Below are 23,442 nucleotides of genomic sequence, written 5' to 3'. Positions count from 1 at the left end.
ACTTTATAGTATGAATTATTATTATTATTACTGGATAATAATAATTTTTATTTTTACATCAATAAAAAATTGCAATATTAAGTCAATAATGTTAAATAGTAGTAATGGTAATAAATAAGTCATTAGTTTATTTTAATATTTGAAGATCAGACTTGTCAATTAAAACCAGTAGTATGATCATTCAGTAGGTGTTTTTACATGTACAACAAAATGCTCATACCTGTCAAAATTAGCTTATAAACACCTGACAAAAATGTCAGGTGTCAAATAGAGCAAAAATTTGATTATTTGTGGATTTAATGTTGGATTCGGTTGTGGTTAGATCATTTATAATCTTTACTTGATAAAATAATACAGTTTAAGGCATTTATGTGACATTCTGCTCAGTGAGCATTACTTGAAACACTTAACATGCTCTGCAGACTCGTTTTGCAGTTAAAAACTGACAGTGAGCCCAGTATGGTTATCTGAACCCCAACACATAGTCATTAGTCGGTGTGTGTGATGGAGCTGCCGCATCCGTGGGGAGGGTTGGTGTGAGCTGGGAGCTCACTGACCCGAGGCCAGTTGTTATTCTGGGTGTTGGTAACCGTCTGGCACGAATAAGGAGCACCTCACCTCTCAGGGTGCATCAGCCAAATGCTCATCAGCACTGGTGTCTGTCATGTGGCCTTGCCAGAAGCTTGGCATCCATGTCAACCTCAGTGTCCATGCCACATTTTGATATTAAATAACGCGGCTGTTTATTATAGGTGTTGTAGTTTGTAGTCAGTTTTGGCCAGCTGTTTTTGCACTTCCCTTGACTGTGGCACCTGCCCAAGCAGAGAATCTCCTTAACCCTTGGTTTTTTCATGTGTCAACAGTCGATGACCTCTGCTGGTGCAGGCGCTACGCCAAGGAAAGTTTCAAAAGTCCCCCAATCCCAGTGCCCAGAAGAGTGCCCCTAGCTCCTTGCTGCCTGCGGCATGGTAAGACCCCCTCCCCCCTTTATCGCAGCCGCAGGCACTGTAAGGGCAAATGGGGCTGTCTTTGTTTAAGCCCGAGCCCATATTAAAGTATATCACCTCTCATCTGAGACGCTGTGATTTCAGAGTGAGGAAAAACTCCTGCCGTGCCTAATTAATCTGCCTTTCTTCATGCTATTTAATGATGCCCGTCTCCTCCACATTACCATCAACGTGGCCGGTGCTTCTCTCTCTTCTTCCTCTCCTGGAGGTAATGGCAGAAGCTCGCCGCCTCTCCTCCTCCAGTCCCCCTCGGCCCCATTCGCAATCACAGCCACCTAAAAATTAATGTCCCCACATGCCATTTGCAGTTAAGAAAAAGCGACAGAGACTTACGGCGCAATAGGCGCTGTTCTGCTGTGTTAAATTTCTAATTATGTGCTCGGGGAGGGGAAGGGGAAGAGCGAGACACCCAGAGAGATCAGAGCCCTGGCTGTTTCGTGCCTGTCCCCGATGTAACCAGGAGGAATTGGTGTTTGGATGCAAAGGTCTGATGGACAGAGTTCACCTCTCAGCCCTATCACGTCACTGTCGTGTTTTGCAGCTCATCTTTCTTGCCTCAGTAAAATCCATGGTTGGAGATGCCTACTAGCCTCAAGCTAAATCTGTAAAGGATCCTGATCTATGTGGGGTTTTTATGTGAGATTAATGCTGCTCGCTCTTTCTGAATGGTGTTTTTTTTTTACTGTTAGACTCTGTGTGTGTGTCTCTTGTGACATCCTTGGTTGTGCATATTAGCTGTTAATGTATCCAAGTTTTAATGTAAATAAATCAATAAATGTAATAATTAAAATCTAAAGTTGTTTTAATGGAATATATATTAATTACATATTTAATTTAATTAAATATTTATTGTTTTAATAATTATTATTTATTATCAAATAAATAATTTAGAAAAATCTAGATTTTTGGTGTTTTTTTTTTGTTTGTTTTTTTTTCGATACCTAGATTGATTTATCATGTTATTTCTCTTTTTTTCTTGTGCTGCAGCCCGGATTGGGAAGATGAAGCGCCGGAAGCCTGAGGATGGACAGGTATGTCCACTGTGCAGCACGCCGCTGACAGGGACAGAGGAGGAAATGAGTAGGCATGTGGAACAATGTCTGTTCAAGGTAGCTTCATAAACCCAGAGATCTGGGCCTCCAACCTCCTCTAGAAGCTTTGGCTTTTCTGCCCTCACCTTTTCCTGGACATCAGCCATCTGACAAAAACACAGACATGTATATAAATGTTTCTGGGAATTAGTTTCTTCTGATTACACCTATGTTGTATTCCTACATGGGTGTCCAGGGAATAGTTGAAGGATTAGCTCTTTCCTGAAGTGTTCTTCCTCCTCCTCCACTTAGATTTGGTTGGCAGTTTCTGCGTCCTGAACCTACTTTAAAGATATTCTACTATATTGTCATTAAACAGTTTCTAAAGAGGCTCAGTGGAATCTGTTGTTCACACAGTCTGACTGGCTTCCCTCTTTTTAGTGGTTCAGGATGCAGCACTTGCCCTTTATATTATATAGCAGGTTCCTCTTAACCCATCTAATCCAGTAGTTCTTATGATACTAATGCACTCTTGGTGGTTGGAGTCGGGTGTTCTGTTGCATGTGGTTTGATAGCTCCTAAAATTAGACATCATTAGAAGTTAGTGGATTTGAAAGCACTGCTTTGATTTCCTCTGTTGTAGTCACACTTTGTGGTTTTGTCTTTTTATATTGAATGAACCGATTGAAGTGTGTTGGTACATGTTTGATAAGTGGTTTTGCTCTTTCAGAGGGAAGGTGCAACAGAAGAGGATTCCGCAGATGTTGAAGGAGAGAACGGAACGCGGTTTGAGGAGTACGAGTGGTGCGGACAGAAGAGGGTCCGAGCTACTACATTACTGGAAGGTGGTTTCAGAGGTAAGCATTTTATGGCATTTTCTTACGTTTTTAAAGGAATTTGTTGTGCTCACCAAGGCTGTGCTGATTTGAAAAAAATGCAGTAAAAGCAGTAATATTGCGAAATATTATGTCAATTTAAAATAGCTGTTTTTTATTATTTTAATCTATTTTAAAATGTATTTTATTACTGTTACTTCAGCAGCCATTTCTCCAGTCTTCAGTGTCACATGATCCTTCAGAAATTATTCTAATATAACTGATTTGGTGCTCAAGAAACATTTCTTAAAGTTTAGTGAAGGTTTTTTTTAATTGAAGTTTATATTCCAAGGTTGTCAAAATAGCTTTCAAAGATCACCACAACCTTTAAAGCTGTTTAAAAAGGGTACATACATTTCTTTCTCGATGTACCCCAAGATCAGCGTATTCAAGTGGCATGTGTGTGTTCATTTATACGCTAGACGGCTGTAGTCCAGACAAGGTGAGTTCTGGCAGGCCCTGCTCAGCCTTTAAGGAGTCAAAGGAAAACACATTTAGCTGTGCAATTGACCCGCCTCACCCAGTTCAGAGATGTGTGTGAGAAAAATAGGCCGCTGACCCTTGGGCTTCCCCCGCTGCAGGAATGCAATTATAGCTCCCAACCTAACTCTGCTCACCTGGGACGTTCTCTATCACATACACACACGCTCCCTAAGACCCTTTTTGATGTGCTGCCACACTCATTGAAAGACTTTCAAGGGAATTCTAGTTGGTTCATAAATAATTTACCCCTTCAGATTATTTTTACACTTGGGAGGAAGTGTCAGTCATTCCTCCATACTTGAGATTTTTATCTTGGAACTTTTCTCAATGTTGGATCAGTTGTTTTGAAAGGGGTATTATTTCTTCAGTTAAGTTTGTTGAGTTGGCACTTTAGAGGAAGTGCTAAGTGAATGTCTATCAAAAACATCTCAGTTTTTCCCCTCACTGTTAGTTTCATATTTAGAAAAGGAGTTAGGCTCCTCCCTCAGTGGTCTTTTGTAAACTTCTGCGCTCTTAAATGGAAAGGCTGTTCGATCCCAAGGAGAGAACCCATTGCAAAGCTGTGTGGATTAAGAAAAGAAACAGACTTGCTCCTCTATCGCCCGGCTGGACAGACGGTGGCCCAGATCAATTCTGCATGTGAACAGAGCCATGTGTCTGTACAGAAGCTCGCCAGCCCTTTATCTTCAGCACAGGCACCGGTGTAATGGCGATAGAGGGGGGACCTGGTGAGAAGTGACTCGGTGGCCCAGGGGCCGCTTGAAAGCTCCCCCCAGGATGCTCAGAAGGTGGATTTTGCCTTGAAAGCTCAGCTGAAGTCCTCAAGCGTTCAATCGGTCTGCATTGCAGAATCTCTCCAGCCCAGGGGGAGCTAGACTGGGGAGGGGGGCTTGAAAGGAGTCTTCAATGGGATAAGAGGGCTATCGTCTCTGAAGCACCAGCACCTCTCTCTCTTTGAGGACCCGGGAAGAAAGCAGAGAGGAAACGCTTTAAACCGAACAAAAAGAGCATGATAAGGGAAAAGGGAGACCAAGAGGAAGAGAGGAATCGAAGAGGATCAGTTTGTGTTGGAGGCCCATAAGGCCTCCTGTGTCCGTGGCTTAGCAGGGCTGTTGTGCTGATGAAGAGATAGCGATGGCAGTCACAGGCAGAGATGGAGGAGATTTGGTGCAGTCGGGAAAGAAGAACAGAGGCCCGCCGCTCGTCTTTGTAAAGAACCTTGAGAGATGGCAGCTTTGAGCCCCCTCCCTGGCAGGCATACATGGTAAATGCCATCCTGATTGGATGAACTTTGACCTGTGACATACTGTGAAAGGCAGATAAGTGTCATTGCAACAAGGTGGAGGAGAGGCCATGTTTCATGTCCTGTTTCTCTGGGATCTCTGCTTCCCCTTTCTTTGCTGTGGCATGACACACCTGTCTTGGGTGACGTATGTAGATTAGCACTTAACAATCATGGCATATGTAAATCAGCTTGCAAAATGTGACCCAACAAGGAAAATGTGCTTTATGCATGTAACGACTTAACATTTAAACAGCTACAAGACCTGCTTTGAACATGACACATTGCAAATGGCTCTTATTGTCATGCAAAGTATTGCAGAGCAATACAGGTAAATACAGGCTACGTTGTAAGTGAGTTTTTTATTCATCCACTGTACACAGTGACTAAGAAGATGAGTAAGCTTATGTCCTAGAGGCTGCCGGGCAAAGAGGCGGTGCGACGATGTGCATAATTTGACTGAGAGGCAGTTAGAGTGGCACTGACCTTTTCGGCACAGATTAGATTGCCTGCCAAGACCACTTAACAGTAGCCCCAGCTTTTTCAGTCAGACACCCATTGCTTGGGTAGTTATACACCATTCAGGTGGCCGTTTTGAAGTTGTGGTTGCCTGAGTAGGTTTGCTGTGCTTTTTTCAGTCTGGCTAGATATTGTCAGTGTACGCACTAAAGCGGACAGTCTTCCTGTCCATGCTGAATCAATGCTGCATGACATCCTTTCTGCCCTGGTTCTAGCAAAGCATTAGCCAGGATCCATAGCCTGATCAATTGATCGAATTAACAGTGATTTTTTTTTTCTTTTGGCTGCTTACGGCCTGCCACATCTTCCTCTGGCCTGCCTGCCATTAGTGGTCACTACATTATGTTTATTAGCTTTTCCCTCATTTTTCCCCCGGTGTGTGTGTGTCTCTTGTGACATCCTTGGTTGTGCATATTAGCTGTTAATGTATCCAAGTTTTAATGTAAATAAATCAATAAATGTAATAATTAAAATCTAAAGTTGTTTTAATGGAATATATATTAATTACATATTTAATTTAATTAAATATTTATTGTTTTAATAATTATTATTTATTATCAAATAAATAATTTAGAAAAATCTAGATTTTTGGTGTTTTTTTTTTTGTTTGTTTTTTTTTCGATACCTAGATTGATTTATCATGTTATTTCTCTTTTTTTCTTGTGCTGCAGCCCGGATTGGGAAGATGAAGCGCCGGAAGCCTGAGGATGGACAGGTATGTCCACTGTGCAGCACGCCGCTGACAGGGACAGAGGAGGAAATGAGTAGGCATGTGGAACAATGTCTGTTCAAGGTAGCTTCATAAACCCAGAGATCTGGGCCTCCAACCTCCTCTAGAAGCTTTGGCTTTTCTGCCCTCACCTTTTCCTGGACATCAGCCATCTGACAAAAACACAGACATGTATATAAATGTTTCTGGGAATTAGTTTCTTCTGATTACACCTATGTTGTATTCCTACATGGGTGTCCAGGGAATAGTTGAAGGATTAGCTCTTTCCTGAAGTGTTCTTCCTCCTCCTCCACTTAGATTTGGTTGGCAGTTTCTGCGTCCTGAACCTACTTTAAAGATATTCTACTATATTGTCATTAAACAGTTTCTAAAGAGGCTCAGTGGAATCTGTTGTTCACACAGTCTGACTGGCTTCCCTCTTTTTAGTGGTTCAGGATGCAGCACTTGCCCTTTATATTATATAGCAGGTTCCTCTTAACCCATCTAATCCAGTAGTTCTTATGATACTAATGCACTCTTGGTGGTTGGAGTCGGGTGTTCTGTTGCATGTGGTTTGATAGCTCCTAAAATTAGACATCATTAGAAGTTAGTGGATTTGAAAGCACTGCTTTGATTTCCTCTGTTGTAGTCACACTTTGTGGTTTTGTCTTTTTATATTGAATGAACCGATTGAAGTGTGTTGGTACATGTTTGATAAGTGGTTTTGCTCTTTCAGAGGGAAGGTGCAACAGAAGAGGATTCCGCAGATGTTGAAGGAGAGAACGGAACGCGGTTTGAGGAGTACGAGTGGTGCGGACAGAAGAGGGTCCGAGCTACTACATTACTGGAAGGTGGTTTCAGAGTTATGGCATTTATGGCATTTTCTTACGTTTTTAAAGGAATTTGTTGTGCTCACCAAGGCTGTGCTGATTTGCAGTAAAAGCAGTAAAAGCAGTAATATTGCGAAATATTATGTCAATTTAAAATAGCTGTTTTTTATTATTTTAATCTATTTTAAAATGTATTTTATTACTGTTACTTCAGCAGCCATTTCTCCAGTCTTCAGTGTCACATGATCCTTCAGAAATTATTCTAATATAACTGATTTGGTGCTCAAGAAACATTTCTTAAAGTTTAGTGAAGGTTTTTTTTAATTGAAGTTTATATTCCAAGGTTGTCAAAATAGCTTTCAAAGATCACCACAACCTTTAAAGCGGTTTAAAAAGGGTACATACATTTCTTTCTCGATGTACCCCAAGATCAGCGTATTCAAGTGGCATGTGTGTGTTCATTTATACGCTAGACGGCTGTAGTCCAGACAAGGTGAGTTCTGGCAGGCCCTGCTCAGCCTTTAAGGAGTCAAAGGAAAACACATTTAGCTGTGCAATTGACCCGCCTCACCCAGTTCAGAGATGTGTGTGAGAAAAATAGGCCGCTGCCCCTTGGGCTTCCCCCGCTGCAGGAATGCAATTATAGCTCCCAACCTAACTCTGCTCACCTGGGACGTTCTCTATCACATACACACACGCTCCCTAAGACCCTTTTTGATGTGCTGCCACACTCATTGAAAGACTTTCAAGGGAATTCTAGTTGGTTCATAAATAATTTACCCCTTCAGATTATTTTTACACTTGGGAGGAAGTGTCAGTCATTCCTCCATACTTGAGATTTTTATCTTGGAACTTTTCTCAATGTTGGATCAGTTGTTTTGAAAGGGGTTTATTTCTTCGGTTAAGTTTGTGGAGTTGGTGCTTTAGAGGAAGTGCTAAGTGAACGTCTCAGTTTTCCCCCCTCACTGTTCGTTTCATATTTAGAAAAGGAGTTAGTCTCCTCCCTCAGCGGTCTTTTGTAAACTTCTGCGCTCTTAAATGGAAAGGCTTTTTGATCCCAAGGAGAGAACAGATTGCAAAGCTGTGTGGATTAAGAAAAGAAACAGACTTGCTCCTCTAACGCCCGGCTAGACAGACGGTGGCCCAGATCAATTCTGCATGTGAACAGAGCCATGTGTCTGTACAGAAGCTCGCCAGCCCTTTATCTTCAGCACAGGCACCGGTGTAATGGCGATAGAGGGGGGACCTGGTGAGAAGTGACTCGGTGGCCCAGGGGCCGCTTGAAAGCTCCCCCCAGGATGCTCAGAAGGTGGATTTTGCCTTGAAAGCTCAGCTGAAGTCCTCAAGCGTTCAATCGGTCTGCATTGCAGAATCCCTCCAGCCCAGGGGAGCTAGACTGGGGAGGGGGGCTTGAAAGGAGTCTTCAATGGGATAAGAGGGCTATCGTCTCTGAAGCACCAGCACCTCTCTCTCTTTGAGGACCCGGGAAGAAAGCAGAGAGGAAACGCTTTAAACCGAACAAAAAGAGCATGATAAGGGAAAAGGGAGACCGAGAGGAAGAGAGAAATCGAAGAGGATCAGTTTGTGGTGGAGGCCCGTAAGGCCTCCTGTGTCCGTGGCTTAGCAGGGCTGTTGTGCTGATGAAGAGATAGCGATGGCAGTCACAGGCAGAGATGGAGGAGATTTGGTGCAGTCGGGAAAGAAGAACAGAGGCCCGCCGCTCGTCTTTGTAAAGAACCTTGAGAGATGGCAGCTTTGAGCCCCCTCCCTGGCAGGCGTACATGGTAAATGCCATCCTGATTGGGTGAACTCTGACCTGCGACACATACTGCGGAAGTCAGATAAGTGTCATGGCAACGAGGTGGAGGAGAGGCCATGTTTCATGTCCTGTTTCTCTGGGATCTCTGCTTCCCCTTTCTTAGCTGCGACATGACACACCTGTCTTGGGTGACATATGTAGATTAGCACTTAACAATCATGGCATATGTAAATCAGCTTGCAAAATGTGACCCGACAAGGAAAATGTGCTTTATGCATGTGACGACTTAACATTTAAATGGATACAGGACTTGCTTTGAACATGACTCATTGCAAATGGCTGTTATTGTCATGCAAAGTGTTGCAGAGCAATACAGGTAAATACAGGCTACGTTGTAAGTGAGTTTTTTATTCATCCACTGTACACAGTGACTAAGAAGATGAGTAAGCTTATGTCCTAGAGGCTGCCGGGCAAAGAGGCGGTGCGACGATGTGCATAATTTGACTGAGAGGCAGTTAGAGTGGCACTGACCTTTTCGGCACAGATTAGATTGCCTGCCAAGACCGCTTAACAGTGGCCCCAGCTTTCACAGTCAGACACACTTACAACATTGCTCGGGTAGTTATACACCATTCAGGTGGCCGTTTTGAAGTTGTGGTTGCCTGAGTAGGTTTGCTGTGCTTTTTTCAGTCTGGCTAGATTTTGTCAGTGTACGCACTAAAGCGGACAGTCTTCCTGTCCATGCTGAATCAATGCTGCATGACATCCTTTCTGCCCTGGTTCTAGCAAAGCATTAGCCAGGATCCATAGCCTGATCAATTGATCGAATTAACAGTGATTTTTTTTTTCTTTTGGCTGCTTACGGCCTGCCACATCTTCCTCTGGCCTGCCTGCCATTAGTGGTCACTACATTATGTTTATTAGCTTTTCCCTCATTTTTCCCCCGGTTTGGCTTTCTTTGCAGCTTGTCGACAGTGCATTAATGAAATGTTTGCCATCATTTACAGATTATGGTCTTTTATTTTTGGCTGACTGTACCCTTCCACCCCTTTCAGTTGGGTCAGAGGATTGGTAGTGTTATCTATAGACCACTTACACTATTTGCAAGCCGGAATGAGGTGATGCCAAACACAGAACCCACAGTTCATGTTTTAATGGAGCTGCACACTTTCCTTCCTTTCTTGCACTTCAGTGCCACTATGATTAAAGCTTGCCCATACTTAAAGGGTCATATGATGTGATTTCAATTTTTCCTTTCTCTTTGGAGTGTTACAAGCTCTTGGTGCATAAAGAAGATCTGTAAAGTTGCAAAGACTAAAGTCCTGAATCCAAAGAGATATTCTTTATAAAAGTTAAGCGTCAACCACGCCCTCCTAAAACGTCTCATTCAAACAAGCCCCCACATGTCTACGTCACGATGTGGGAAGATTTGCATAACGCCGCCCAAATGTTCACGCAAAGAAAGAACGTGTAACATTTATTCTCGCTGTTGCCGCCGCTGCTATGAGCTTTGTAAAAATCGACGCGTTTCAGAAAGGTGGGGCATAGAGGAGAAACAATAATGTACAGTATGTGGAAAATGATGTGTTTTTTTTTAACCTTAAACCACATAAACACATTGCATTACACCAAATACACAAAATAATGTTCTTTTTAACAACGTCATATGACCCCTTTAAATTCTGTTAAACATTTCTGACCAAGCTACAGTACTGTTCAAAAGTCTGGGTTTCAAAAGTGTATTTTTTTAAAGAATACTTTCATCCAATACGGACACATTAAATTGATTAGAAACAAAAAAAAGAAAGCAGTAAAGACATAATGTTACAAAAAATTTCAGTTTCAAATAAATGCTATTATTTTGAACTGTAGGTTTATCAAAGAATCCTGAATGTATTACAGTTTCCAAAAAATATTAAGCAGCATAACTGTTTTGAACATTGAGAATAAAAAAATGAATGAATTAAATTTATGAAACATATTAAAATAGAAAAGTTATTTTAAATCGCAATATTTCACACTAGTACCGTTTTACTGTATTTTTGATCTAATAAAAGCAGCCTTAGTGAGCATGAGAGACTAATTTATTAACAGAATGCTTTGTCATTTGTTAGTGTTATCGGTAAATGTCAATGGACAGACACTCTAAGCCAGGGGTGTCAAACTCAATTTCTGGAGGGCCAGAGCCCTGCAGAGTTTAGATTCAACCCTAATTAAACACACCTGATCCAACCAATCAAGTCCATCAGACTTATTTGAAAACTACATGGTTTCTGTGTTGGAGCAGGGTTGGAACAAAACTCTGCAGGGCTCCGGCTCTCCAGGAATTGAGTTTGACACCCCTGCTCTAAGTGCAAGGTAGTCTAATAAACAGATATGTTTAATTCTGTAAGTTATTGTTGGAAAGTAATGTAAATTTAGACTGGTGTGCACAGTTGAACCCTGATTCTCTGTTTGAGGAGCTCGGATTTATGTAGCTCAGCTATGGTGCGCATATGCCTCTGCAGTCACGGAGACCAAATAAAACTTAAAAGGTCTCTTTTATTTGATCACTAAAAACCATCGGCACATTGTAAAAAAAGGGCAAGCATTTGTGATGCATTTTATCCCTACTCTGCCTCTTTTGGATCCCTTTACGGAGAAGGGGAGAAACGGATCATGGCCGCATCCACTTTCAGTCCTTCTCTTTTCCGTCAGTGCCTTACACTCTCCCTGAAGGTTGTACTTATCCACTCCACACTGTGAGGTAGTCATCCCGTGTCGTAGCGCTTTGAGGAACAAGAGGAAGTACCATTCTCCACTTCCATTTCCTACTTCAGCTCCTCATCCGTGACAAACCCGTTCTCCAGCAGTGCCCTGACATCCTTCCATCAGCCCCGGAGGGGCCCGGCCCATTCCAGCCTTTCACGGCTCAATCAGACTCTGGGTCTCTGCGGGCTGCTCCCACCCTTCAGGCTGCTGCCGATCCAACCTCTTCCTAACCAGAACTGAAGGACCCAGTCAGCCAGCTGCTGGAGTTTGTCTGTGTGCTCATCACTGGATTTATAGAAGTGCCACTCAGGCTGCACGCCCCAGTGCTCAGGACCTACACCCTGACAGGCACCTGACACAACTCCCATTCAGACTGTCTCTGATGGCTCCATCTGGGCCCAGAGTACCAGGCTCCTTGCTTGTCTTCAGTAATCTGGTTCTGCTCACAGCTAGAACAGGCCTTTCTAATTGGGGTTTCTCTGGCATGACAAACCTGTCCTGGATTTGTTACAGTTGGAGTGACAGATTTATTGTAATGTATAATGTGTATTATTAAATGCAACAGGATTTAAACCCAAATTTCATTTACTGATGACTCTTATTCCTCTCCTCCCTCTTTTTAGGAACAGGCTTTGCCATGTGTAGGGCGAAGGAGAGCCATGACAGTGATGCAGACCTGGATGTGGATGGAGATGACACACTGGAGTATGGCAAAGCCCAGTATCCTTGATTAGTCGTCTTGAGACATCTTGCTCTTCAGTGGCACTGTAGTAGGCACGGAAACAGTAACTGAAATTAGATGCATTTGTTCCTTAACTCAAGGTTTCAGGTACACTGAAGCAGACATCATTCCTTGTTCTGGAGAGGACCAGGGAGAGGCCAAAGAACGTGAGGCACTGCGTGGGGCTGTTTTGAAGTAAGCTGAAATGATTTCATCACAGACTTTAAAATGACAAATAACAAATCTGTAGACTTGGCCCTTATGCTAAATTTCTGTTTTTTTGTTTTGTTTTTCTATAGTGGTGGTGTGCCGTCCAATAGAATAACACCAGAGTTCTCAAAATGGGCCAGTGATGGTGAGTTGGCCTCCAAATAATTGCTGTTCTTTTGAACTTTGTTCATCAGAGAATCCTGAAAAATAAAATGTTTTGTGGTGTATTAAATATAGTAAATGTAATATTTTAAATCAGATTTAATATATTAACTCAAATATGTATTAAAATAGTAATGTTATTTTAAATTGTAATAACATTTCACAGTATTACTGTTTTTGCTGCGTTTTTTTGTCAAATAAATGGTTAAAAAGAACAAAAAACAAACATTTGCGCAATAAGTATATACATTTTTGTAGTTGTGCTTTAAAGTATTTAATTTGTGTGCATTCAATCTGATAAAAAAAAAAAAATTAGGAAGCTTTTTTGTCTATATATTTGAGTTAGATTGTTATAAAATGAAACGTTGCTTTTGTTGGCCCTCATTCATTATATATGTTCTGTTTGTGTCTGTTTTTGCAGAAATGCCATCCACAAGTAATGGCGAGAGCAGCAAACAGGAGCCAAGCTCTTCATCTTTGTCCTCCACACCGAGGACCTGTAAAAACAGCGAGATCGAGAAGTGAGTACAAACACGCACCTGTCCGTAGTGGCAGTGTGTTTGCTGGTGTATTGGGGTGAGATTAGTTTGTGTAGGGACTGCAAGATCATAAATGATGCATTTAGTGTGCTCATCTCTCCGGAGCATGCTTGATCACAGGGAGTGGCCCAGAGTATTGATCCCAGGCAGCTGAGACTTGTCTGGGCTTGACTCGCCGCACAGCCCGGGAATGCTAATATCCCTTTAGCCATTTCCATACTACAGCTTTTCACTGCAGGAATTGTGCAATATATTGATCTCTTATTGCGAGAGGTGAAGCTAGATAAAGTGAAATTGTTGGCAACACACCTCTCAGATGCTTCAAATAAGCATGTTAATGGAAGAAAAAGTGTTCATGTGGCCTGAAACTTATACTATCTGTATTACCTACAAATGTTATTTAAAGAGAACCGTCTTGCAAATAAAAGTGTACCATCAGACAACAAGGGAGCACAGAGAAAGTGAGATGAATCCTTGCACTCCACTGAGAGAGAAAACAAGATGGAGGGAGTGTAGCAGGCAGCCTCCAGCCGCAGATAAATTTGAATAACCTGAGTGGGTGAAAGGCCGGCCCCTGTAATTCCCTCATCTCTGTGTCCTCATCCATATTCCCAGACAAGTGCTCCTTCTAAACTCTCCTCCCACTTGCGTGCGTGGGGGCCCAGCCCCAGTGAATGGGTAATTGGGGTCAGAGCGCAGCTCCTGGTAGAAGAGGGGCGGTGCGACTGTCCTGGTTTGATCCCCCCCCTGCTGTCTAGAGCTGGACCAGGGTTAACATGTTAGCCACAGACATACCTCACTCTGCCTACCCAACAGCGGGAACACAGCTGTCAGTCCACATGACCCATGTCCTGTCTCTATCCTTGTTTAATCCCACTGTGCAGGGTTGTCCAAGGCAGTGCCAATTTTTCGTTTGTAGTGTGGTTAGTGATGGGCAACGATTAATTGCATCCAAAATAAAGGTTTTTGTGTACATAATATGTGTACTGTGTATATTGTGTATATATAAATACACACAAATGCATGTATATATTTAAGAAAAATATATTATGTTTATATATTAAATATATTTATATATAATATAAATTATGATTAATCGCAATTAATCGTTGCCCAGCACTACTCTCAATCAGGAGATATTTTAGTTCGCATTAATTGATTAATGATAGATTTAAATTTTTTTCTGAAAAAAGAAAACAAAAAAGTCACGTGTACAAGTTGAATAAATTGTGTGACACACTCTTAGCAGACTGACTTATATATATATATATATATATGCACAGTTTTTACACAGACAATAAAGCTAATTTTGATTTTTTTTTAATTTTTTTTTTTTTTTATATATATATATATATATATTTTTTTTTTTTTAATTTCAATAATATTTACTTTGATTTATACGGTTTTTTTTATATATATATATATATATATTTTTGTTTATTTTAGTGTTTTAAAAATACATGTTTTTGTTTTTATATAGAATTATTATATTTTACGTTTACATTTTCACCAACACAATTTTTATTTTTTAATAACGAGAACATTCCTGAGTATTTCTAAAATGCACCCCCGCAATTCATTGTCCTCTCTGTCTGTCTCTTGTCTCCTCTGAGCCTTCTTCTCTAGGGAGAGTCTTCTAGTGTAGCTGAATCAATCTTGTGCGGGCGGCCATCACGGGGCCCCATATTAAATATCAGGGGCGGATAACTAATGAATAAGCACAGCAGACCCGAAGCAATTGATTTTTCTCGTCAGCACGTCGTGAGCACGTTCTTCTCACCCATCTCCAGTCAAGTGTGCGTCTGCGAATGACTTCATCTGTAGCGCAAGCTTGATGTCGGCTCCGGTCTGCAATTGAAATCGCGTTTGTTAACCACGTTTATCACGACCAGCGGTTAAAAGCGTGACTTTGCACACAGTTGCTTGATAGGTTTATGACTGAGTGTGTGGAAATGAATGTTAGTGGATGATGTTATGAACACTGTGTGTCTCTGTCCGAGCGTGGGTGTGCAAGTAGGAGGATGAAAATGGACAGAACGGGATTCCTAAGTGGAGCTGCAGGAGCGTGACAGCTTAGATTGATTCATTGCTTTCCTCCGTAGAGACTTGCTCACTTTCGCCCTCCCTCCGAGCACCAGGCAACCATTTAGACTAGCCGTAGCGTTGTATCGGGGGGCATTAAGTGTTTTAACCGGCCGGGGTATGAATCACTGCAGCTGTTTGATGTCATAGAGAAGAGCGAGCAATGAGCACAACCCACCCGCCACCCGTTTTATTAGCTTAGCGCTTAGCTCCAGACGTGACACACACTCGTTTATTTAATATCGCTCGCAATATTTCTCCCAGTCTGTGCCCGTCCTCCTCGGCCCTCCGTCTGAATCTATCCATCTCTCCCCGACAGTAGAGCCCTCTCCTCCGAAGAGCACCTCTCCTTTTTTCTTTTGCTGATTTGATCAGGTATCACAGGATGTTGCGCGATATTGTCTTATGAAAGGGGCCAGGGAGATAAATCTCAATGATGATATCATTAATCAAATCCTGAGGGGTCATGAGAAGTGGGAGGGAGGTGTAGTAACTCTTTCCTAGCCGAAACACAAGGCAGTTGCTGTAGCTTTTGAATTTTAGCTTCACAAAAATTACGTACTTGTGGTTTTGTCTTTTCTTCATGGTGTGCGTCAAATGGATGAAGCATGCAAATTTACGGGAATGACTGTGCCATTTTTTAATTTCCAATTTCCTGAAGTGAGGGGTCTTAATCTGAGCGAGCTTTAAAGAGGCCACATAAGGAGCTGAAATCATTTCATTCCACTTTCAGCCTGAAAACAATCCCAAGCCCACTGTTTGTAAAACACATGCATTTCAATCTGCAATGAAAATGAGACTTGTCCCCTTTAGTTACAGTGATTCATTGTGGATTGTGTGTGTGTGTATGTGTGTTGGAGTAAGAGGGTGAGCGTGTTACTGTGTCGTGAGTTGTGTAAATTGTATACATGTGTGTCTTCGTAAGGCAGAGGGGGCTGATGAATTCTCCAAGCTCTCCTGTGCCCAGATGGTGTAATGATCTCTGGGTACAGGGGTCGCCTCTGTCCCCGCTCATTCCGCACATGATAAATGAGGGCTTCTTTGCCACCCGTGTGATTGCAGCCAAATTTCATGCTCAACTTGAAACAGCAGAATTTTTTGGTGTACCTCCACAATAATTAAATTTTATTTTCAAATTCATTAATGATGACTTAGTTTTTCTTTTTTCTTTTTTTTTTTAAACCAGCCACTTTTTTTTTTGCACTTTTCAACCAATAAAAAAAAGCTTTTTGATTTTAAGGATCATTCTTTTTGTAATTTTTTTTTTAAATATATATTTAAGTTTTTCCTTTTTATTTATTTCTTTTAATTACAAGCTGTTGTGCTCAGCCTCTTGATTTAAAGTTTGCACTGACCCGTACTATCACAACTGAATATAAGGATTGATTGGCAGCCAAGTGACTTTATAAAGATCTCCCAGTATCTGTCTGCACTTGTAACTCGTGTGTTCTCATGTCAGGCCATATAGACCTATAGATTAGACCGCCTTCTACAGTTAGGCTCGGCTCTGTTGGAGACAGATGGTTAAGGGGCAGGATAATGAAATGAGAAATAGCTTCACACTCAGAGCCAGATCGTATTGGCAGTGTGAGATAGCAGTGCAAGCTTCATCTACTTCCTGTTTTAACTTGTGAATTTGTTGCTTGAAAAATAAAAATATCCCCCAATAGAGAGTGATGCCTGTATAAAGCATTAGACCAGCACGTCCGTCATTGGTTTTAACATCCAAATAGATTTTTAATATAATGGGTGTGCCGTTATAGACCACAGCTGTAGGTAAGTGACATTATTAGTTTGGATGTCAGTCCTCATTGTGGTTTCCTGAGTAACGTAAACTCTTAATTGAAATGACATTATTCCTTCCCTAGATGACATCATTGGCATTATTCAGCCAGCACACCGCTGCAAAGCGGAGCCGAGGCCTGTGTTTAATATGTTTAAAACTTTTTCCCACACACTCAACGGCACCTTAAAGATTTTCAGTTTTGAACTTACCTAGCCACCCCTCTCCAGGTTTTACACCTGCTTTTGTATTAAAACACAGCCTCGCTCTCCCCCCAAACCATCTCTCCATCTCCGTCCACATAAAACCCTTTTTTTATTACCCGGGGGAATTAAATAACTTTTAGAATGTGGTTTTTTATAAAGCACCACACAATGAATATTCATGCTGGAGCGGGTCGGGCATTACTTGGGGGGGAAAAGTTGTATTCTTTTGTAGGGCCGGTGACAGCATACGGGCAAGTGAACCGCAGCGATTTATGAAGCTGTTAAAGAAAAACAGCAGGCATGGAGCACGGTACACCTACTCTCCTGTCTGCTTTATAAGCATGCACGCTAATCAAGACTAAATGCTTTTTTACAAGCCGGCCACTAATAAGAAGAGATTTTAAAGCTTTATAGTCCCTGTGCTGATTGTAGGCTGTAGGGAATTGACCGTCCGGACGACTCGCTCTCCTTGGTCAAGGTCGTTGTGTTGTTGGGGGCTTTTTGAGAGAAACCTGGGTTAGGTTTAGGGTGACCTTGAGAAGATGCCTGAAGATGTCAGACTTCAGAGTTTTACTAACATCTTCTTTATTGACATTAAATGAAAAAAAAAATTCACCCTTTGTTTTCTAAATACATGTAGATCTTATTGTGACCGATTTATCCAAGCATGTTTTTATGTGTTTTGACCTTGTAACATGCGCTTGAAGCAACACGGAGTCACAGCACACAGCGCTCCGCATAAAAAAAGGGAAGAGATATTGCTGCGTAGTGTATTATATCTATGTGATATTTTATTGAGCCTTTTCTTTTAACAGTTTTAAATCTTGGTTATTGTGCGCTCTTGAAGAGAGTTTCGTCATTTTGACTGTAGTAACCGAACGCGACACGCAGTTTGAATGCTGAATGGAGGATGACAGACAGATGCAGCGGGGAGACGAGTTTACGTGAACTTGACTTAAATATTCATCTATGCTTCACATTAAACTATGGAACGGCTTAAAAACACTTAATATATAGTGCACGAAAACTTTATGGTGCTTTATAATGTTTTTGTACCTTTCGTGGGGCTTAACAATAACACAGCATAGTATATGCACAATATCGGATTTGGATCGGTCTCGTCTTGCCGATATCCGATCCAGCAGAAAATGGCAGTATCGGAGCCGAATCAATGTAGAATTTCTATACTTCTGTGTGTTGACCTGATCATCACTCTTGTGTATGTTAAACACAATCTGCTAATTATAGACAACTTCATTTTAATGAAAAATAACAAATGAAAAAGAATATAATCATAATCTAACAAAAAATACTATTATAAACTAGGTTAGTGGATAATTCAGCAGCAAAAGTTATTCTAGAAAAATCATGGGTGCACAATCATTTTATAAAAACATTAAACTGAACTAAACATTTAGTGAAACAACAATATTTAGTGGGGAACTACTATGGAACGGCTTAAGAACACTTAATATATAGTGCACGAAAACTTTATGGTGCTTTATAATGTTTTTGTACCTTTCGTGGGGCTTAACAATAACACAGCATAGTATATGCACAATATCGGATTTGGATCGGTCTCGTCTTGCCGATATCCGATCCAGCAGAAAATGGCAGTATCGGAGCCGATACCGGAGTATCCTGAGTATCGGATCGATGCATCCCTAGTAATTTATCAAACTTCTCCAATCATTTTATCCTATAAACCCAACCTCCATCCAATCAACAGCCGATGGATTGTAAGAAGTCTCTGCCCTTATTTCTTTTTCAATATTTCTTGTTCGTGTCACAATACAGAAGAAAAGATCTGTTGCTACTTCAAGTCATCGCAACTTTAAATGAAATAGGATGTGTTAAATTCCTGGCTGCCAGATTTTAAGCTTTACTTCTCAAAGTGCCAATGATTCTTCAGCTACACTGTCATTGTTCTTCCTTTAGGTTGGCCTTATTGGAGATGCTGAGTCCATAAATGGTTCTTTCCGTTTTAATAGCCCTTCCTTGATTTACATTCTAATACTGCCTGATTACCGAGAGGCCCATGTCCTAGTGTGTGTGGTGAGCGTGTACTCATTGTGGAGTCACACAGGCATGTAATAAATGAAGCTATTGGAAAAGGCAGTGGAACGGCAGGCACTAATCGGGGGGATTGTGCCTAGGAGAACGCTGGCGCAACGTTAAATCAATACTGTAGATCAGTGCTCCATCTGGCTGGAAAATGAGCAGATCACCATAAACATCTCGCCAAGCACCTCGCAGCACAATCAATGGTGGCCATATTGATTTAGTTATTGCGAGTTCATATGCTGTGGACAGTGTTAAATATACATTCAGCAGCTGAGAGGCATTTGTCTGCGGGATGTTTAGTGAAAGCCTGAGAGGTGAGAAGTTGGGGGAACTGGTGCGAGTGTGACCTCAGAGGACTGAGGAAGCCCAGTGCCCTGTTTAATAAGATTGAAATGGTGGTACAATAAAGAAAAACATATTAGTTCATATTGACATCATGGTCCTTAGCAGTGATGAATTCACTGTTTCCAGTTGGGCCGTCTGTTTTTAATTTTGCATTAGTGTTTTTGGGAGTTAGTAGTCGTGTTTGTCTGAACTGAAGCTGTGTGGTAGCTTTGCAAATTTGCCTGACTGCACCAACTTTTAAAAAGTAATTAGCATTCCACTGTTTTCAGCTTTATGTATGAGCCAAACTGGTTTGCAGTGCTCTAATTTAACCAACCTCTAATTTTTTTTTACCTGCAGGATCACAGAGGACTCCACAGCGACCACACTGGAGGCGCTAAAGGCCCGCATACGAGAACTGGAAAAGCAGATCCTCAGAGGAGATCGATACAAGTGTCTCATATGCATGGTGAGAACTCTCGCTTGCCAATATTGCGTACGTTCATGTGGGTGTGTTTGGTTGCAACCCATCCTTAATAACATGCTGTGGTGATATAACCTAACACCCGCAATCATGCACCCAGCCGGCTGAAGCTTTGTGATGGTTTGCCCTCCTGCGGCTTCAATCTCGCATGGACTGGAAATTAACCCGCACAATAAGGTTCTGTTGAAGGAGTTCTTCTAGAAGTAGTGGCCATCCTGTTGGATATCAATGCTAAACATTTTCAGCTTTATTCCTGTAGGTGCTTCTGACTAATCTGACATGCCTCTGTTGGTCTGGAGGTAGATTAGATCTATCCTGACTTTTGAGTTTCATTAAAATGAAATAAAACATCCTTAAAGTCATACACTGAATGATCAGTTCTGGCGTTGTTAATAAAGAGGCTTGTAAATGTTTTGATCATTTAATTGGAAAGATTCAAGACATTTGTCTTTGCTTCTGTGTCTTGCAGTCTGTTGAGGCTGAGCATTTCCCAGTGGTGGCCTACTGCCACCTGCTGGTTATTGGATATATAGCAGACCAAAAAATGTATTCTCAGTAAATTATTTGGACTGAAAGTGCTAGAAGTGTTTCAGACAGCTTAGCATGATATCCAAACTTAATATTCACAGAAAAAATGCAACCGAACTCCCAACCATCCCTTTTATCCTGGCTCAGTGTTGGCCGAGAGCTTCTGTTGATAACTGCACCCGTTGGTTTGATGTGTGTGTCTGTGCCTGCCGTAGCGGCCACATTCTTGTTCTCAGTGCCGCTCTTGAATATCCCTGCAGCGCAAGCCGACCCAAACAGGGGCTGATGGCAAGAATCAGGCGGTCGAGAGGCACGGGAGCGCAGAGGCCCTGCAGCTCGGCGTGTACTGTTTGTACAGAGGCTACGTAACGGGCTGCAGCACTACCACTGCGGCCAGCAGTGGGATTAAGAAGCTGCTGCCGCTCCGGAGGGTAAGGCTCTCTGTGCTCCCATTGGCCTGACCCCGCCTGACCCCTGCATTGCCCCACACGCTCCCTCACTGCCCACCTGCCTGCCCCCCATGGCCGATCTGTGCTGTGCTGGTGCTGTCTAGTGACGTCTGATGCTGTGTATGTGGGTGTTTAGATGTGAATTATGTTCAGTTGACTTGGTTAAATTAATCGTTGGCTCTTTTTTGTCTTTTGTTTCTCTACCTCAGGACTCATATACAATGCCACTCACCTCCATCCAGTGTTGGCACGTGCACTGTGAAGAATGCTGGCTAAGGACTCTGGTAAGAATTACACACTTGCTGTTCAGTAGGCTCATTGAATGTTCTGCAGATTTAGGCAATATCTGAAAACTTGTTTCTATGTTAAATTCTATACATTGCTTTGCAATACATATGTATTTGTTTTTAAATAATTGGGCTAAATTGATTATGCTGACAGTTAAGAATCAGGATGGGGTATTGTCAACACCATTTAACATTAAGAATTTTTTGGGGTTTTGAGTTTTCAAACTGTTTGCATGTTTGGAGGTTGATGTGGGGAGGAAAAAGATTTTTCCAAATGTGAAATTAATTTTATTTATTTATTTAACAGTTTTTTTTAAATTTATACCTGCATTGCTGTAATAGTAGATAAAGTATGTTAAATCATGCTTTTTTTTACACAAAAGTGGGTTTTTATACTTAAAAAAAAAATATATATATAGCTTCCTTTATATTTTTGTAAGGGGATCCATGAAAAAGCAAAATCAGTATAATAAATTATTGTTTGTTTTTTCTACATTTATTTTAAAGATTTTTGTTTATATCACCATTGCGGTAATAATTGGTAGAAAAAAAATTCACAAATGCTAGATATTTTATATTTTAATTTAGATAATATTTTTTATCATTTTAAAGCTAAATGAAGCTTATTTGTCTTACACATTATACATTGTTTTTATATATATACATAAAAACATATAGCTTCCTTTTTATTTTTGGAAGGGTTCCCTCACATGGGGTTCATCATATTTGAAGGATCTTTGATTTGAAAACCCCTTCATTAAGCAACACACATCACATGGCACGCATCACAGGCTGTTCCTTAAAGGGGTCATATGATGCTATTTTAAAGATCATTATTTTGTGTATTTGTTGTAACAGAATATGTTGACATGCTTTAATGTTCAAAAAACACATTATTTTTCAAATACTGTACATTATTGTAGGTCCTCTATGCCCCGCCTCTCTCAAACGCGTCGTTTTCAACAAAGCCCCCTCCTTTGACAAGCGCAGTCTGCTCTGATTGGCCAGCTGACCCAGTGCATTGTGATTGGCTGGAAGACCAAACAAAGTAGTTTCGCTTTCACAACGAAACACACAGCGACTCCACAACATGGCAGCGGCGGAAACAGCAAGAATTAAAGTTACGCCTTCTTTCTTTGCGTGCACATTTGGGCGGCATTATGCTAATATTTCCACATAGTGACGTAGAGATGTGGGGGCGTGTTAGAACGAGCCGTTTTAGGAGGGCGTGGCTGACTCTTAACTTTTATAAAGAATATCTCTTTGGATTTGAGACTTTAGTCTTTGCAACTTTACAGATCTTATTTATGCACCACGAGCTTGTAACACTCCAAAGAGAAAGGAAAACTTGAAATCGTATCATATGACCCCTTTGTCATGTCTATGTACATTCTTCACACTGAAGTGTAACAGAAATATGGCTATTGCAGATGTGGATGGTTTAAGTTTTGAAATGCGGGTAGTTCAGGTACATATTAAATTTCAGTTCTACGCACCCAGAGTGCCAAGACCTTCTCATGCAGTGAGTCACTCATGGCCTAGGCCACTGTATAATGCGGATAATGGAATAGTTTATTTTGATAATGCTGTGGTATTTGGCTACAGTATAAGTTGAAGAGTATTTCTCTCAACCAGACCAGTGAGGTTCCTCACGTAGCGCTCCAGGTTCTAATCCCTTTAGACAGCGTTGCGTGTTTAACTAACCTCTTATCATCAGAATTGCGATTGCCTCTACTTGTCCATTTGTAATCTCCACACTTATACTCACAAGCTCTTCCTCTTTTCTTAGCTGTTTTAGCCAGTGTTCCTCAGGGAGCATGCTCTCATTAGCCACTAACACATTCTGTCACCACACACGGAAGCAATCAATAAGAAAATGTTTCCCAGCTTCAGCCGTTTTCCAATATGCTATATATTAAATCAGCTCCTTCCATCTCCGCTTATCACAAGGCCTTCTGTGTGTACGGCTCACCGACAAGAACAGAGACGTGTGCGCGCCAGCCCGTGCTGCCACAGCGGATTGTTAGTAATGCAGGTATTAAAATTGTTGCCTAAAGACAGCAATAAAAGTAGCACGGCGGGGCTCCTTGCGTCTTGATCAAAGTAAATGTGTGTAATTTGGTTAGCGTCAGCCTTGTTTTATGAAGCTAATGGAGCACAGCAGCTACCCGCCGCTTATGCGAGGAGCCCGCGTTTAGTCCGTGACCTGCCCACGCTCATTAAAACTAGGTAAACTCCTGCTTCCTAGAACAAAGAAACCAAATCTCAGGTCCTCTTTGTGTCTGGGGAATCGTGGGTATAGAGGGAAGCACGTTGGGGGTTTGCGGCTACACTGCTTTGGGATTTGTTTTATTTTT

At 41.5% G+C, this 23,442-nt stretch overlaps 1 protein-coding gene across 3 annotated transcripts in view; it reads left to right on the top strand.

The window, feature by feature from the left end:
• The window catches only part of LOC107739829 (E3 ubiquitin-protein ligase RNF220-like), a 134,868-nt gene that overhangs the window by 109,787 nt on the left and 1,639 nt on the right, over positions 1–23,442 (top strand). Inside the window, exons 7-15 of one of the 3 annotated variants that reach the window (XM_016552038.1) lie at positions 864–968; positions 1,995–2,116; positions 2,769–2,895; positions 11,870–11,966; positions 12,076–12,162; positions 12,267–12,322; positions 12,761–12,860; positions 19,698–19,806; positions 21,008–21,082. In XM_016552038.1, coding sequence (XP_016407524.1) covers positions 864–968; positions 1,995–2,116; positions 2,769–2,895; positions 11,870–11,966; positions 12,076–12,162; positions 12,267–12,322; positions 12,761–12,860; positions 19,698–19,806; positions 21,008–21,082 — 878 coding nt within the window. The remainder of the gene's footprint in view (positions 1–863; positions 969–1,994; positions 2,117–2,768; positions 2,896–11,869; positions 11,967–12,075; positions 12,163–12,266; positions 12,323–12,760; positions 12,861–19,697; positions 19,807–21,007; positions 21,083–23,442) is intronic. The other 2 variants (XM_016552040.1, XM_016552039.1) reach the window with 2 other exon arrangements.

This window comes from Sinocyclocheilus rhinocerous, unplaced genomic scaffold (assembly GCF_001515625.1).
Source record: "Sinocyclocheilus rhinocerous isolate Xijiao unplaced genomic scaffold, SAMN03320098_v1.1 scaffold1276, whole genome shotgun sequence".
NCBI classification, from domain to species: domain Eukaryota; kingdom Metazoa; phylum Chordata; class Actinopteri; order Cypriniformes; family Cyprinidae; genus Sinocyclocheilus; species Sinocyclocheilus rhinocerous.
The sequence above is the reverse complement of the archived record's forward strand: the minus strand, read 5'-3'. Positions and strand labels throughout refer to the sequence as shown.